Here is an 18,263-nt window from a genome sequence, read left to right on the forward strand (position 1 = left end):
CCCCTGTTGCACAGCAAAACAGTTTTTGGTTTTTAAGTCCTCAACATCTCATTCAGTCAATCAATCAAGAGCTCAACCGCGGTTGACTTTACCTCTCTCCAATTACATTTCTTTTACGTCATGTCGTCTCTGTGGAGTTTGAAATGATACATTTTACACCTTGTTGAACACTATACATACTTGTTAAATACTTTTGAATCAAATGTAATTAAATGTAATTGCCCATGACCCTAGTGAAGATAAGCAGTATAGAAAATTGATGGATGGATGGAAAAAACGTAATTGTGGGGCACAGTGAAATAGTGGTTTGCATGTCGAAAGCAGAGTTGGGCAAAGTATGGCCTGCTGGCCACATTCAGCCTGCTCCTTAGTTTTTAATCAGGCCCATTGGACATTTACATTATTATGATTCACGGCACGGTGGACGACTGGTTAGAGTGTCAGCCTCACAGTTCTGAGGAGCGGGGTTCAATCCCCGGCCCCGCCTGTGTGGAGTTTGCATGTTCTCCCCGAGCCTGTGTGGGTTTTCTCCCACATCCCAAAAACATGCATGGTAGGTTAATTGAGAACTCTATATTGCCCGTAGGTGTGAATGTGAGTGAGAGTGGTTATTTGCTTGTATGTGCCCTGCGATTGGCTGGCAACCAGTTCAGGGTGTACCCCGCCGCCTGCCCGAAGATAGCTGGGATAGGCTCCAGCACGCCTGCGATCCTAGTGAGGAGAAGCGGTGAAAGAAAATGAATGGATGGATGGAAAATAAATGTATTTAATAATAAATAAAATTGAAAAAAAAAAATGGTAAAACTTTTACATATTGCTGGCATCAGGCAGAAAACCGTCACTTCAGGAAACCAAAAACACGTTAGTTGAGCCATTAACATTGCATTTACCTCATCCACAAATTAGTTTGGAATGTCTGTCCATTATAAAAATCAAAACTGGCCTTTGAGCACACAAGTTTGCCCATCCCTAGTCTGGTGGACATGGCTTTGTATCCGCGGGCTGCGTGGAGTTTGCATTTTGTTGTGTTTGCATGTTTTACAGGTCCTGCAGGATCCAACCATATTTAAAAAACATGCACATTTGGTCCATTAAAGACTATATTGAATGGTTGTTTATCTTCACATGTCCTGCAATTGACTGGCAATCAGTCCAGGGTCTACCAGCCTCTCGTCCAAAATTAGCTAGGATAGGCTCTAGCTTACCCGCAACCCAAATTAGAACGGGTGCTATTGAAATGTGCAGGTAAACCATTATGCTTAATGGCAGCAAGCTAGTGCATCAATATACAGTATCTCAATATGTCGTTTTTTTGTTCTTTGTGCATGTTTTAAGGCGTGTGGATAATCAGGATATCACAGTACTAGTGTATACAAAACAACCACTTCAACAATCACTGAATACAATTTTGCATTAATAACATCCTTAACCAGGTGTACTCATTAAAATGACAAGTAAATGTATTCCAAAGTATTCATTTCTATTAGGGATGCACCGATGCCACTTTTTTTTTTTTCCAGACCGCGTACAAGTAGTTACAAGTACTTAAATTTAAGTATGTTCTCGCCAACATGAGTACTGATACTTGATAATGCCATCACATCTTACAATTGTGATGAAAATTTAATTGAATCAAATATTGTTCAAAACACAAACTTTTCTTAACATGGCATAAAGTAATAACTGTCATTACTGACATTTTAACACTCAACAGTCTTGCCACACATTTCACTTAAACGTAGCCTATAACTTAAGGCATTTCCGTCATTGGTGAAGGGAGCACATACAGTAGATAGACGAAGAAATAAGATGAAGAACAAAGTAGAGTCTGTGGGATATACAACTAGGATAAGGATGCCATGTTACCTCTATGTGTTACCTACAAATCAAAATGAGTAACAAAACATGTGGTTCTTAATGATTGTTATAAAACTGTAACAGGCCAACTGAAGTGATGCTTTATCACAAGATTGCTTACTTGTCTTTACTCGAAGTGCCAGGCTGCAGCGACTTCGTGATGGGAGTACGGCTGCCTCAGTCGGAGCCGAGCAGTGCAGTGCGAAGCTGACAACGGGGCTTGAAAAACTTGGTACATGCCATACGGCCTACAAATTTATATTTGGCCGACAAAGTGTTGTCATCCGTGTTTACCTTAAAGTACCGGAGATGGTTCCTACTCGACCTGCCCGGAAGGTATATGCCAGGCTGGTAAATTGGCTTTCATGTGTTAGTGTCGGAGTGTTTTTTACAGACACACACTACAGTATCGGCGCTGATACAGATAGTGGTATCGGTGCATCCCTATCCCTAATTTGTATTCTATACATGACTAAATATTGTAACACACACCACAAATTGTACAAATTTTACTTTAAGGTGTAGTGAATATTTTTGTATGTTGAAAAAATGAGCTATAAGCACTAGTAACTAATTGCATCATCCATCCATCCATCCATTTTCTGAGCCGCTTCTCCTCACTAGGGTCGCGGGCGTGCTGGAGCCTATCCCAGCTGTCATCGGGCAGGAGGCGGGGTACACCCTGAACTGGTTGCCAGCCAATCGCAGGGCACATAGAAACTAACAACCATTCGCACTCACAGTCATGCCTACGGGCAATTTAGAGTCTCCAATTAATGCATGTTTTTGGGATGTGGGAGGAAACCGGAGTGCCCGGAGAAAACCCACGCAGGCACGGGGAGAACATGCAAACTCCACACAGGCGGGGACGGGGATTGAACCCCGCACCTCAGAACTGTGAGGCTGACGCTCTAACCAGTCGGCCACCGTGCCGCCCTAATTGCATCAATCACTCAAAAAAATGCGAGCTGCAGGCAATAGCAAAGCAAGGAGTTTGCTGAACTACTTTTTATTTTATATGAATTGTTTTCATTCCATCTAACGTATCACTAATGGAGCAAAACTGGCATCTAAAGGGAACAGATATCACATATCATACACATACAATCCATGGAGTTAACATAATGTAACAGATAAAATAGGGGGGGGGGGGGGGAATTCTGCATACATTCCTTTCTTTCAGTGCACATCTTTGGCAGTAATCACTCATAAACAGAGGAGTGGCAGGTGAAACAGTGTTAACTGGATAGAGGTGTCACCTAACTCTCCTTCTCCTCCTCCCCGCTGCATAGAGGTGTCATCCAATTCTCCTCCTCCTCCCCAACTTTAATGATTGAGATCGATGGGTCTTTAAGCTCTGTGCTCAATGTGCAACACTGCAGTGCAGGAAAAAAAAAACCTACAACCCACCCAATATTGATTACATACTCCTGAAAGATCATTGCCCAAACATGAAAGTGGTTGTGTCCAGTCAGAGTAGGGTTTATTAGGACATGTAGGGATTCCCCTCAGTTGAACCTGTTGTTGGTTACTACCATCTTTGGAATCCCCTAGTGTGAATAGAGTTCAGGAGCAAGGCAACTGTCTTTCTACATTAACTCCCAACCTGTCACAAATAAGTTCGACAGGAAAGACTTGCATGTCAGCAAGGAATGGCTTCTGCTCATATAAAGAAAGTTTATTTCTAACAGTTTGACAGTTAGACCCTGTGCTCTCCCTAAGGCACAGCACACATTCTCAACCACGCTCAATGCCTCGCCAATTTGAACACAGACACCAATGCTGCATTGTCCACACCAATGCATGGCAGAGAGACAAATGGTGGACACTGCAGGGAGAAAGGTACAATTTGGGGGCACAGGGACTGCCCATCTATGATGAGTAAGAAGAGAGACACGCTAAACCAGATTAGTTAAGGGTGCGGTTTTCCAACTGCATGGGTTACAGAGATTGCAAGTTTAAGAAACAACTATCCACCATGCGTGCTACCATCATATAATCTGCCGTAAACAACAGTGCACTGCTACTTACTGCTGAACGTCATCATCCTGACCAAGCTTTGTGACTAAATTAGTAGCCCATTCTTAGAGGGCTATTAATTGAGTCACAAAGCCAACCTCCCACATCCACATTGTCCTTAATCGATTGTTTTGGTAAGAGGTTCTGCTCAAAGATGCACACCTGTTCTCCTCAGAGGTATCATGGGACAGGCTGTTTAATACTTTCACCTCTCGTTGGGCAGGTGAGGCCACTGAGAAGGTTTTTGCATACCATCTGTGTATGAAGGATCACTGCCAAGCGTCATTCCTTTATTGTACCATCCAAAACAGACATAAGGACTCTAAATGAAACATACAGGCTACATTCAGTAGTTCTGTGAGGGAAGTTCTGATATCAGTTTATTTATACTGCTAGTGCTCACACAGTAACTGACTATTGCAATGCTGTTAGAGATTAAGACATCAATTTTACGACTCCAGAGAACTAATGTCACATCCAACATCCTGCCAACACAGGTTGAAACATTCAGATACCTCCACTAGCATGTTAACAGAGAGCACATGGGCCTCATTGACTCAATGGGCCAGCATAGCTACAATCTTTAACATGCAACAGTGTGGTTACTGAGAATCAACCTATGGTGGCCAATCTTTGCCCAACCAACGCTCATATTTTAAACGAACTTCTGGCCCACAAAGAAGGGAGGTGGGATTTCCTGGCACGCTCCAGCCCTGCGGGTAGCATCCAGGTAGGGGGCCCTGAGTGCCGCTGTGCCCGCCATGCTGGCATCGGTGTGCGAGCCAACTCTTTGCAGCACACGACTGGAAGGTCGGTGGTAGAGAGCCAACTGCCTGGAGCTGTACCCGCACATCCCGATCCCCACGGCCCCTAGAAGCATGGCCATGCCAGGCATGGTCTTCTCGGGTGGAGGCACCACACACACATTGTGGTAGGCCTGAGTCTGAGAGAAGAAACAAGACAAATCAATTGATGAACTTGAACAGATGGTGACAGGCTATCTGCAAGCTTCAATTTCAATATATCATGAAATGTTCATGTACGTAATACTCTATGTAACAACTGATATTGTTACCCTGAGATTCAGTGAGTCCGGGTTGTCTTGTAGTTTTTTGTCAAACTATTTCCCACATTGCATGAGATTCATCTCAGTCTTCCACACTGTTCAGTGCTCCCGCAATGTCAACGACAATTATACCCACAATCTTCCTTTTACCATATCTCTTTCGATAAACAAACATTTTTTGTTCTCTTTTGCGACATGGGCAATTTCCTGTGCAGACCTTTCACAATAATAAAGCACCGCAAATAATAGAAAACTCATTTTCCAAGAGTTGTATCACAGGCAAGTTAAAAAGCCATTTCTGAAGCTCACTCACCCAATTCTCATTCCCATTTACAACTCAGTTGGGTGTCATAGGCTTACATTGCTTCATTGTTTGTCACTGAATAGGCAATTATGTGACATGAGCTAAAACAAAATGCATCCAATAATTACAGAAACTGTAGCATGGAATGACTGTGTGTATATAGTATGTGTGTGCATTTGATTGTATTTGCACAGTTGAAGCAGTTTAGTCACCAGGCTACCTGATGGCAGAATAAAGCTTCGTGAAATAAAGTTGATGTATACTTAGCCTCAGGCTAAGCTGTGCATGCGCCTATAAAACCACTACCTTGAAAGCAGTGATTACATCAGTCCTAAAGAACTACGCCTCCAAGGACCAATACAGAATAAGCAAGCACTATGCAATCTGAACTTTAAATCTGGGATACAGTTTTCATATGTAAAGGGGTGGGGGTCTCATTTTTGTTATCATGGATCTATTTCAAAATGAACTCCTTGACACACCCAGGCACATTAAAATCAACGCAGCAGCATACTGAAATACACCATATAGCCTATACCATTCATTTTGGTCGTATGTGCATATATGAAAGTAACACAGAGCCTTTATTTAGCAGTTACTCATCTATCTGACTGAATAAACAGCAAACAGTAAAACAACAGAACAATTAAAACCCACCTGCAGTAACCTGATGTAGCCTGGAGTCAGTCTTGGGAGTCTGAAAAACATTTTGCCAGTGCTATGGATGGATGAACAAAGACCTGGGTCTCTGCAGCTCCCCTTCCTGGACTCCCAGGAGGGGCAACCCGCTGACAGAGGGCCTACACGAGTGCGTGTGGTAAATACAGCCTGTCTTCAGACATCTGGTTGAAAGCAGGCTTGTCGAGCCTGATAATGTCTCCTTATATAACAGGCTTCGGCAGTTGGTGTTTCTAATGGGATTACAAGACTTGGCATACAGGGACAAAGAAGTAAACAGAACCGAGACTGATCCTAGTGCAGGTATACAGTAGGTGCCACATAAAAAAATAGATGGCGATATCTTGCCAATGTTTTACAACAATCGGTCGAAATGTATTCAAGGGACTACTGCCAAGGGACCCGTCCTCCCACCCGAAGGCAGAGGGAGGCTACCCTCTCGTCCCCCGGGTTGAAGGCCAATGTTCAGGCGCCGAGCCAGGGCGCAATAAGTATACCTACACCTGCTCGGCGCCTCTCACCGTGGGCAACTCCAGAGTGGAAGAGAGTCCAACCCCTCTCAAGAGGACTGGTACCAGAGCCCAAGCCGTGTGTGGTGGTATATCTAGTCGGAACTTCTCGACCTCACACACCAGCTCAGGCTCCTTCCCTGCCAGAGAGGTGACATTCCACCTCCCAAGAGACAGTTTCTGTAGCCGGGGATCGGATTGCCAAGGTCCCCCGCCTTCGGCCACTGCTCACACTGCACCCGGCCCCTATGGCCCCTCCCACAGGTGGTGAGCCCACAGGAAGGGGGACCCACGTTACCCTTTCGGGCTATGCCGACCAGGCCCCTTGGGTGTAGGCCCGGCCACCAAACGTTCGTCTTCGAGCCCCACCTCCAGGCCTGGCTCCAGAGGGGGGTGACCCGCCTCCAGGCAAGGGAAACCTATGTCCATTTATTTTGTTCGTCATAGGGGTTGTTGGAGCCGTGCTTTGTCTGGACCCTCACCTTGGACGTGTTTGCCATGGGTGCCTCTACCAGGGGCGTGAAGCCCCAGACAACTTAGCTCCTAGGATCATTGGGACACACAAACCCCTCCACCACGATAAGGTGACGGCTCAAGGAGGGGAGCAACAATAATACAAATACTTATTTGTATTATTTTGTAATTATTTGTATTATTGTATGATAGGCTATCATTTGCAAATATATGTATATGTATTTGAAATAATTTGTATAGAAATTAAAGCCTTTATTAGGCTATTATGATAGCCTGTAGCGTGAACCATGATGCCATACCTGCCAGTCTATTTGAACACAGGGTCATTAGTAATGTTACAAGCTACAGAATGTGGTAGCCTATATTTGAACTTTTGAACTGTGAATTAGGGGGAAAACAAAAGTCTTTTTAGAACATTAATGGGTTAGTACAGTCAGAGGGCGCAACGGATGGACGTCCACGTACATTTTCGTGACAATTGATGGCAGTTTTCTGACATTAATCTACGTTAAGGTTTTTCTCTATAATAAGCATATAGATGAGTCGCCGAAAGGTCTCCAATGAAATTGAACATGTTTGATTTCACTGCGACTCCCTGGCAACCTGGTTAGTTTCCAAGAGACTTCACAGAGACAGATCCGCAACCAGCAGAGACTAAAATCGCCATCAGGTTGCCAACTCGTCTCCAGGCAAGTGAGATAGGGGTCTTACGTTTTGCATGGTCATCTTCACTCCACAAGACAAGATCTTACATGGAGCTTCAGACCAAGGGTAATTAATGATCTCTGTGTGTCTCCCATTTAAGAAAAATGACACCAGTAGTCATCACTTACTCACCAAGCCTTTTGCTGATTGTTTTGCAACCTATTCCAGCCTTGTGCAAGTCTACAATCTTACCCTTATTCTTTTGACAGCTCTTTAGCCTTGGTCATGGTGGTATGGAAACTGATTACTAGCAGACGTGTTCTTTTATACGTGATGAGTAAAGCTCATGAGTATTTGTAATTGGTTTATTGTACATAGCTATGCGCCACATGGGCACCAGCCAGTCTATGGGAGGAAGAATTGTAGCTAAGTTGTAAGGGATCAAATACCTTAGTTATTTCATTCAATACAATGCACATTTTACAACTTTATATTGTGATTTGTACGCATTTCTGAGTGATATTCTGTCTATTACGTTAATCAATAAACAACTATAAAGGTTTTTTTTTGGGGGGGGGGGGCAAACTACAAATTCAACAGCTGGTAAAATAATTATACCCCCCACTGTATGTAAATACACAGATCATTCAGATTGCTGCACTGAGTGGTCAAACGTTCCGTTCTGAAAAGACAGCGTTTACTCAACATGACACTTCCCAGCCATGATAATTCTCTGTCCTTTTCATGAGCTCCTCCCCTGGTAACAAGCTTTGGGTCAATGAACTAGAATAGAATACAGCTAGCGTCAGGCTCCCCAGGGGACGATGGTGCTCAAAGTCCAACATGCATCCAACATGCTGTGTTTCTATATTAAGTATAAAGTTAGATAACTGCAACTAGTGTTTGTGAGAAGCAAGTTACTGGATTAGTTTTCTGTTCTGAATCATTCACCCCCTTGAGTGATACAAAGACTGAAATTTGAAATGTGATATATTATGTAAACAGTCAGGATTTGGGTTTGAAAATCACACATCACGGTAATTTCAAATTGCAACAGTGTTTTGCAGACAGTTGGGATGTTCGAGAACCTATTTGGTTAGTTGGGTAGTTTTAAATGTCATGACAGCAAACAAAACCCGACTGCCTGCAGTGCTGACATTTGCTTTGCTGATAATTGGGGGTAAGATAAGATGGAAAAGTGTTACCAATATTCATTAATTTGAAAAACAAACAAAAAACAACAATGAGGTAAATAACAGATCAATAAAAGTCCAGTTTCTTAATTGGGGTGAACAAAATGCTTTGTTTTATTCCTGTATCAGGGAAAAATAATTCCACAAACTAAATAAAAAAACGTTATTGACATAGTATCATAGAGGGACTAAGACAAAATAAATTATTAACAATTCAAAAAGGAAGTAGCATAGCATTCATCCTTACACAGTGTTGCTGAATGACTAAGTCTCAGAGAGTTTAGTCTCCTTGCCGCCCTTCATGGGAAGAATGTCTGTTATCCAGTATTGGAACAATGTTGTAACTGCAGTGGTTTCCTCTGAAACATAAAGACAACAAAGTGTGGTACTTGAACATAAATCAAATCTTGAAGCACAAATACTTGCATGGCGACATTAACGCAGACAAACTGTCAGTAAGAATTCTATTTAGGGGTGCATAAAATGAACATGGGGCGTGGACCAGTCAAGTAGTTTATCAGAGGAACGAGAGGGCGTAGAAAAATATGCTGAAGGGGAAAGCTGCTTGGGACTTGCTATCAGAACACTTCTCTAGAGACATATGGATTATTGGATTGAATTGGAGTGGGTTGAGTTAGAAAATGGTATGTTCGGAATATCAAAACTCATAAATGTGATGAATTCCTTCAAATGATTTTTTGAAAGAAAAAGATGAGGCAAAAAAGAACCATCAAAGCAAAAGAAAACAAAAATCCAGAATTTCTTTTTCTGAGTTTGATTCATACGCTGCTTCTTTGATCAAATCTGATACGGGTGTTACATTATGAAACACTGATAATAAGAATGACTCATGCAACCTGAAGACTGTGGGCGTATTTGAGCAGCTTTCATGCAGTTCTGGAACAGGTGCACAGAGAGGAAAGGAATAGCTAAAGCAAGCTTGAAATAAAGACTGGATTTTACAAGGGCCCATCTTAGACAGATATGTATCCAGAGGTTGAATAATCTCCTTGTTATTGTCCCCTGCATGGCCCCTCTGAGACACACATAAACAAGCAGACCACTGACGAGTCTCTGCTGATCCTATTATGCCACCATTTAACCAATCACACGCGGATGAAAACGTGCTCTAGCTGTTGACAAAGAGTTAAGGCAAGGTTAACAGGTTTAAACGTGTGAGATGTGCGGTTAAGTTCAAGTGCATGGTTTTGCAAATGAAAAGCATGCAATTGCAGTTGAAGGCTGAGGAGGGCAAGTCAGGGCAGATTTACGCAGATGAACCATACATATATATATATATATGAGTGTGTATGGCATGAGAGGCAAGCATGGGCTGACAAAGGCAAGTATACACTTGAATGGACCAGCCCATGATGTGCCTGAGGAGCATCCAAGCAAGATGAGGCCATTTTGGACCATTATAGCATCAGCACTTTTATGAGCTATACGAACAACAGTATTGACACAGATCTCTGAATAAAATTAATCAGTCAAGGGTCGGAAAAGAGTTATTAATACCTTAACAGGCAATATACAGTCCCCTCCAAAAGTAATGGAACATCAAGGTCAATTCCTTTGTTTTTGTTGTATGCTGAAGACGTTTGAGTTTCAGATCAAAACATGAATATGAGGCTTTACACGATCAGGATTTTTGGGTCCAATCGCCGATCAGCGAGTTTAAAAAAAAAAAAGATAACCGATCACAAGATGGAGCAATGTGTACAGGACATCCTCGAGTTACGACGCACTCGTCCTACAACGTTTCGACTTTACGACGCCCGTGCCTCGTCCGCCATTTTGTCCCAGCACCATAATGTTTCTGCTTAGGTAGTGCATAGTGCTTGTCTGTGTTTGTGCGCCAGGAGTATCTTTTCCTTTTTCGCCCTCCTTTTTTCACACTCTCAGCAGTAATGGTAAGTACAGCATCATATTTTTTTATTTTAATGTATTTTAGTTTCATTATACGAAGTGTTAAGCTTTCCTGCTACGGTCACCTGGCCGTGGTCGGGAGACGCAAGGGTTACCTCCCTTCTCTCGTTGCACAGCTGAGCTGGGTGGCGGCAACAATAAAGGCACGAAGCACCGATTTGCTGCTTTAATTGCTTTATTAGCTCCTCTGCACATTCAATGTCAACGGGTCCTCCGCTAATCGCTACTCTTCCCCGGTCGCCGTCACTACACTTGCTACTGTACACACTCGCACCGGCGCGCACTCCTTCCTCCTTCACTGTCCCGCCGGATGACGCCTGCGCACTCCGTCTCACTCACACATCGACGCACACGCCCACACACACTGAGCTTGCTGTCACAATCACGTGGGACAATACCCGTAACAGAATTATTTCGCCATAAATTTCGACTTTAACGGTGCAATCCGACTTACGCGGAAATTCGTGTTACGCCGCCAGCGTAGGAACGGAACTCGTTCGTAAATCGAGAACTTCCTGTATTTAAATGACTTGTTCATTTACTGTATATACTTGTGACTGTATATTAAGTTATCGTCAAAAGTATTCTCCTTGTCAGGTCATTTATTCTAATCAGTCAGGTCAAACCAACATTACAACATGATTGAATGTTGGGAATAACGGGTGCTAACTTACTGTAGTTAAATTATTGTAATTAAATTACTTCACACACACGGAAACAGAGCATGTTTCAACAGAACGCTGGCATATTTACGTACAACCCTTAGTGCTAGCACTAGCTTGCTAGGCTTCATAACGTTTTGTTGACTGCTTGTGAGCCGTATCGTATTAAAAGGATGTGACTATACCTCAAGCAATCCTTGAACGAATGTCTTCTCCCGAGCGCCGGTGACCACCACCACACGTTTTCTCCCCCATTTTGTTCTTTTTTGACCAACAATTGGGTGAGTGAAACAATAAAATATGTCTATGCCAACATTGAGACAGCCAACAAGGTAAACGGTTGCTTGCACTTTTGCACTGATGGTTCTTGGCATTTATTTTACTCTTCAAACCAAAGTAAACACCGATGACAGAAAAAAAAAAAAAAGCTTAACATTGAGCTAAAACGTCACCGTAACGACTTTACATAACAATGAATTGGGACAAATTCACATAAACGTCTCACAGTATCACAAACACTAACCTTGTGCATCATCGGTGTGTAGGGAAAGGAATCAGCGTTTTATAGCATTTGGTTCCATCCATTTAAAAAATAATAATAATAATCATCATAAAAATCACCAGTGCCGTGTGAAGTTCCGGTGCGTACCTTTCAAAATGAAAGACTACAAGCTTAAAACAGGAAGTCAAGTTAAAACTTGCACATATAAACCATTTGACGTGATGAAACAGTGCCAAATAACTATTTTAACAATGCTATATTTAACTTTTAGCTGAAACATTAATTAATTAATATTAAGTCAATTAGGCTAGTTCCACACACATTGCCTTTTAGTTCATAGGTTTGATATTGACACTGGTTATAAAGAACCTTGAGTCAAATGTTCATTTTAGTCTATGCTGCGGGCTGCTAAGAAAATGGATGTTTATAATTTGGACACCTTTTATTTAAACCATGCAAACTTTTTTGACTCAGCCCCCTAAAAGAATCTGAATCAAGAATCGTTTGGAACTGGAATTGAAATAAGGAATCGGAACCGGAATCGCTTAAATTCAAACGATGCAAAACCCTACCCAGCCCTCTAAAAGAATCGTAATTGAGAATCGTTTGGAACCGGATTTGAAATAAGGAACTGGATCCGGAATCGGTCAAATTCAAACGATCCCAAACCCTCTGCATGAGCTGCACTGTGACCACACTAGGTGTGTGGTTAAGAGCATAAGGCAGTTACAGTTCTTGTCCCTCACCTAATAGGTTACTCATGCGAATCCTAATAATTGTCCATCGTATGACATTACAGCACCTGCATTTCCTTATCATCATTTATCAGGCTAGTTTTGAATTGAAGTCAAGGAAAAATGGTGGCAAGTTTTCACCGGCCACATAAAATGATACAGAGGGCTGAATCTGGCCCACGAGCCTTGAGTTTGACACCTCAGCATCAAAACAATCACTAACCTGCTGCCATCAGGGTGTTGTTACAGAGGTCCTGCAGTGCCTTTTCCAGTGTGTCTTTTTTCTTGTGTTGAATATATAGCTGGAGAGTGTAGAGATGGTCCAAGAGAGAGGCAGGCCTGCTTCCACTGTTGATACTACTCAAAAGATTCTCCAACACACCAGACAGGTGAGGAAGCTTCTCTGCATGCAGTAAAGCTGAAGGACCACAGAATGGCCCATTACTTCATCAAAGTAATTCCATCAAATTCACACTTTAATAAAAGACCATGAGACTGTATGAACATTTAGAACTAGCTTAATTGGTGTCTAGCATATTGAATAAACAGAAGAAGTTTGATCAGCAAAGCTCAGCACTCACAATCTGATTTATAGATTTCCATTGTGGTCCAGAGGAAATTTGCCACCTCAGCAGCTCTAATCCCATCTTCTTCCTCCTCTTCCTCATTGTTTTCTCTTTGATATGTGAATTCCAATGCAGAAGCCCGAGGTATCAAACCCATCGAGAGCATCTTCTCTTTGTGCCGTTTCTTCTTCAGTTTCCTCTTCTTGTTACGGCTAATGCGCACTCCTTCCTCATTCATTGGTGTCCCATTCTGAAGAGTACTAGACTCTAAAGTTGGAGCTGTTCCATCTTTCTCACCACTAAGTTTCAGTCTCTTTTTCCTTCTTCTTTTCTGTCCAGTTGCTACTACCTCTTGGTCCAGGTCTTCACTGCACTCCTGTACGGCGTGTTCTGCAGGTCATAGGTAAGAAATTGTTTAATTGGGCAGGGTGGCGGCGTAAATCAATAGGCATCATATACAGCGGCTGAAATAAGAATTTAACACGTCAACATTTTTCTCATTAAACATATTTCCAAAGGTGGTAGTGACATGAAAATTTCACCAGATGTTGGGAATAAAGTAATAAAGTAATTCATACATACAAAGAAAGTAAAACAAATAAGTTCAGAAACTAAGTTGTGTGCAAAAATGTGAAATGACACAGGGAAAAGGTATTGAACAAATGAAGAAAATGAGGTGCAAAAAGTCATGGAAAGCCAAGACAACACCTAAAATCTATAAATAATCAAACAGCAATCCAGCCCCTTGTCAATGCAAATGAATATCAGCTGGTTCAGTCCTAATTGATGGCCTACAAAAAGGGAGCTGTCTCAAGACCATCGCAAACTAATTGTTGCAAAACATAACGATGGCATTGGTTACAGGCGCATATCTGAGCTTCTGAATGTTCCAGTGAGCACGGTTGGGGGCATAATACGCAAGTGGAAAGCCAATCATGCCACCATAAATTTGCCTCGATCAGGTGCTCCTCGCAAGATTTCTGACAGATCAGTGCAAAAAATAAGGAGGAATGGGCCAAAATCACACCAGAGCAATGCATACCACTATTTTCTCCATACAGGAGGCATCTTGAAGCAGTCATTGCAAACAAAGGCTTTTGTACAAAGTATTAAATAGACATTACGCCGATCTGATCGGTATCGGCCGATAATTAGCATTTTACGCTCATCGGCTGATCGGCTTTCATGTCATAAGTCGGATCGGCTTCGCACAAGACATTTACTCTGCGTCGCCGTCGCGTATGAATCCAAAAGCTAGTTTATTTTTAGCCTTGTCACAAGCCTTGTCTTGTGGTGCAGTACTTTAACTATCTCACGGCCAATAAAGTTTTTTTCAATCTTATGGTGAAAAAACATGTCATCGCTGTGGGACTATTTTGCGGTGTCTCACTATTTTGCGGTGTCTCAGACAAACAACACATAAGTTATTTGCAGTCTGTGCACAACTGAAGTACGTCATGGGGAATGTCATCTAAATGCTTCAAAACAACAAATTTGATCGGGCATGATCAGCAAGCTGCGTTCAAGCAACGCAGCGTGGGGGGGGGGGGGGGGGGGGAACAATCAAGAAACAAATAAATAAATTAATTAATTTAAAAAAAGGGAAAAGTCAAACGGCCACAAACTCTGGACAACATCCGTCCATATAGCACAGTGAGAAAGTTAGAGTAAGCATGTCATTAACAGTTTTTATTAAAGTAATTTAATTGCAATAAAGGAATTTAATTACAGTAAGTTATTGATGTTTTAACTTTTGTCTAAAATGCTAGAGAATAATTTTGAGCTGGGATGGGCTCCAGCACGCCCGCGACCCTAGTGAGTATAAGCGGTACAGAAAATGGATGGATGGATGGATACAGTACTCAGTATACAAGTATATACAATAAATGAACAAGTCATACAGTACACAAGTATATACAATAAATGAGCAAGTCATGTAAATGGACACATTGCTCCATCTTGTGTTCGGATCGGTGATCGGTTATCGTTTTTTTAAACATGCCGATCGGTGATCGGCCACAAAAATCCTGATCGTGTAAAGCCTAGTATTAAATAAATACCAGTTGGTGTGTTCAATACTTTTTCCCTGTGTCATGTCAAATTATTACATACAACTTAATATCTGAGTTTATTTGTTCTACTTTCTTTGTATGTATGGATTACTTGGGTTGCTCCCAACATCTGGTTAAACTTCCATGTCAATAGCACCTTTGGAAATATATTTGAGAAAAATGGTGACATGTTAAATACTTATTTCAGCCGCTATACCATATTCATTAACTCTAAGCACAAAAGATGAGATTGAGACATAGCTGTTCATTAAATAATCTCCAGACATCTGATGATTATAATTATGATTGTACAGTACGGCACTACACTATTGGGAAACATATACTGACCAACATAACATTTTTCAGAACACTTTCACTTTTTTCCAGAATATATTTGATTTTCCATTATGTCCAATTGTGGTAAAGAACACAAAGAATCACATTTTAGTGATGAACAGGTCAAAAGACTTACAAGTGAACCCTTGACTGAGTTGCCTCAATGCAGATGAAAAGAAAGTGAGGTAACATCACAATCAAACAGCTGTATTTCTCACTTCTTGATATCAATACATAAGACGATAGATAAAATCACACTGTTGAGTGTCAATTCTGACCACTGTTCTCAAACACATTGAACGCAGCTAAAACATGAAACCTAAGTCCTTTTCATACAGTAGATTATATTTTATTCATTGCTTTATGAGCGACTTCTAATAAAAATCACTTCAGCAAATACACCCTACTGCCACATTTTGTACACCTAATGACTAACATTCATTCACTCTTTCATTCAAAGTGAACACTGTATCAAACATTCTGATTAGTTTTAATTGACTCCTATTGTACAGGGGACGCTAATGAACCCACAGATGCTGTCTTGAAAGCTAATCTCCTGTTCACTGAGGTAAAAAAATAAAAAAATAAACATCAGATGGGGTTCAACATTAATTTGGATGAGTACAGAGCTGTGAACTGAGCAAACATTGTAATTAAAATATGATAATTCTGACACCTTGTGCAAAGACTGCATAGGCACTACTTTAAAAATGTATTGGTCAATTTCAAACCCATATATCCATGACAAAACATCACATAACCACAAGAAATGGGGCTTTATTGGTACACTACTTTCTTCTACCCAACATCTAATCAGCAGGCTTAAAACCATGTTTTGCATATAAGGAACAAAAAAAATGTCATGGTCTTCTTCTCAGAGTTTTACCGAGTCAAATAATTTTGTGTAATTTAAGAAGCAATACCACCTGAAGGTAGCTTTCTTTTGTAAATCCAACTGATCTTTATGGTACAAATCAAAACAATATAAGATTATAGTTGTTTTACCAGATGGACCCTCCACGTTATTTATGCTCTCAAGCTCGGGTTGTGTGACAGATTTCACTGAATCAGCCCCATAGTCTTCAGGAGGAGGTAGAACTGTGTACATTCGCCTGGTTTGAATGCCTGCGCTTGGTGTCATTACTGGATTACCTTAAAAAAAAAAAAAAAAAAAAGAATTTAAAAATAATGCAAACAACACCAAAGGTCAGGAAATACAATGAATCTTACTGTGAGGAATATCCTGATGAGATGTTTTTCTTTTCACATGTTTTTTCTTTAGGAAAGCATCCACTCGTATGGATGGTGAGGAGGGTTCCTTCTCCAACTTTGGGGCAGCAGGGTAAAGCTTCTGGAGTACCTTGGATTGGAATACTGTATGGAATGCACACTAACTGTATTATTATTTTTTTTATCTAATACACAGTGCAATAGACTAAAACTTTTAATGAAGGATGAACTACAGCTGCACGATTATGGATAATAATAATCACGATTATTCTTGATTTTCTAATCACCATTATTAATCACTGGCGGCCGACTGGTTAGCACATCCGCCTCACAGTTCTGATTAGTGCTGAGAAATTTCTATATTTAATTTTACGCTATCCATTTTAATGAAATCGCAGTTACCATGTTCACCCTTAGTTTCTTAATGTGCACTGAAATCCCCTTTGAACATGCAAACATATTGTGGTTACAATATAATATACTGTGCACGTTTATTAAGAGAAAAACAAAATTTTCTTTATTTTTCTTAACTGTATTTCAAAGTGGGTCGCGACTTTACAACAATAAGGTAATGCGAGTGCTACGGTGACAATAGTTGAGAAGCACGGCAGTACGAGGCTTTTTGTCATTCATCCAGTTATTTAGGCTACCCTCATTTTCTTGTGCCAGGATCTGTCACAATGAGTCATTCAATACGAACGTGCGTGTAGTTTCCCGTAAAACTGCGAGTATTTCCTACAGTGATTGCCAGTGAAGTCAAAATCTGACTCTTCTGCGAATACCAATAAATACAGCCTCTTCGTCGATATGCTTGAGACAAGGGAGCACGTGCATTTGTTTACAGCTAGAACCTCGAAACATGGCAAGCAAGAAACGTTAGCTAGCCACTTACAAACGAAACAATATCGTAGCATGTAGTATAGTTAATCATGGCGGCACATACCTTCTTTCCTGTGTGCCATGTCAAAAGGGAATGACTCAAAACAAAGAAGCTAACTTGTCAATTGTAGCGCAGTAGCATCGAGAACAACACTGTGTTAGCTAACTTAGCTAGCTCTCGGGCAACTCAGCCTTGGCATTAGCTTGCCACATTAGTCGTTGACCCATTCACAAATGAAATAATGCCAAGTGTTACATTCATGCAACTAAAACACTAGACGTTATGACTAAAAACAGGTCGGCGACGCGTGTGGCTGTTCCCCTCCACTCATTCACTCACTCACTCACTCACTCTCGACTACAGCGAAGGAAGGAAGTGACAGCAGCAACTGGAGTTACAGTCAGCCCAAACTCCATTCACTATATTAGCATTTGGATGCTGACACAAACGTCAGAAAAGCTCCGCTCAGTTTTTTTATTTTATTTTATTTTATTTATTTACGTATTTATTTTACCAGGACCAGCACATCAACATTACCTGCCACACGTGTGCTACGATTCGGCGTGTAAAGCAAGTGTACACATTAATGCTACATGATGGCAACTTTGTATTTTGATGGGACAAGTCA

At 41.3% G+C, this 18,263-nt stretch overlaps 1 protein-coding gene across 1 annotated transcript; it reads right to left on the reverse strand.

The window, feature by feature from the left end:
- Nucleotides 1-2,850: 2,850 nt before the first annotated feature.
- Nucleotides 2,851-18,026, reverse strand: LOC133487667 (glutamate-rich protein 1). The gene is made up of 7 exons (XM_061794625.1): nucleotides 17,699-18,026; nucleotides 16,756-16,899; nucleotides 16,531-16,677; nucleotides 13,154-13,528; nucleotides 12,796-12,990; nucleotides 8,993-9,104; nucleotides 2,851-4,819 (listed from the first exon to the last, which is right to left on the reverse strand). The coding sequence occupies exons 1-6, from the start codon at nucleotides 17,715-17,717 to the stop codon at nucleotides 9,010-9,012; spliced, it is 975 nt and encodes a 324-aa protein (XP_061650609.1). The 5' UTR covers nucleotides 17,718-18,026; the 3' UTR covers nucleotides 2,851-4,819; nucleotides 8,993-9,009.
- Nucleotides 18,027-18,263: the final 237 nt, after the last annotated feature.

This window comes from Phyllopteryx taeniolatus, chromosome 13, assembly GCF_024500385.1.
Source record: "Phyllopteryx taeniolatus isolate TA_2022b chromosome 13, UOR_Ptae_1.2, whole genome shotgun sequence".
Lineage (NCBI taxonomy): Eukaryota > Metazoa > Chordata > Actinopteri > Syngnathiformes > Syngnathidae > Phyllopteryx > Phyllopteryx taeniolatus.

Excerpts from the sequence above, each read along its gene's own strand:
- LOC133487667 (XM_061794625.1), bottom strand. Across the intron at positions 16,678-16,755 it reads TCATCAGGATATTCCTCACA|GTAATCCAGTAATGACACCA; the intron begins GTAAGATTCATT and ends TTTTTTTTTAAG. Across the intron at positions 12,991-13,153 it reads GGAAATCTATAAATCAGATT|CTTTACTGCATGCAGAGAAG; the intron begins GTGAGTGCTGAG and ends GTGGTCCTTCAG.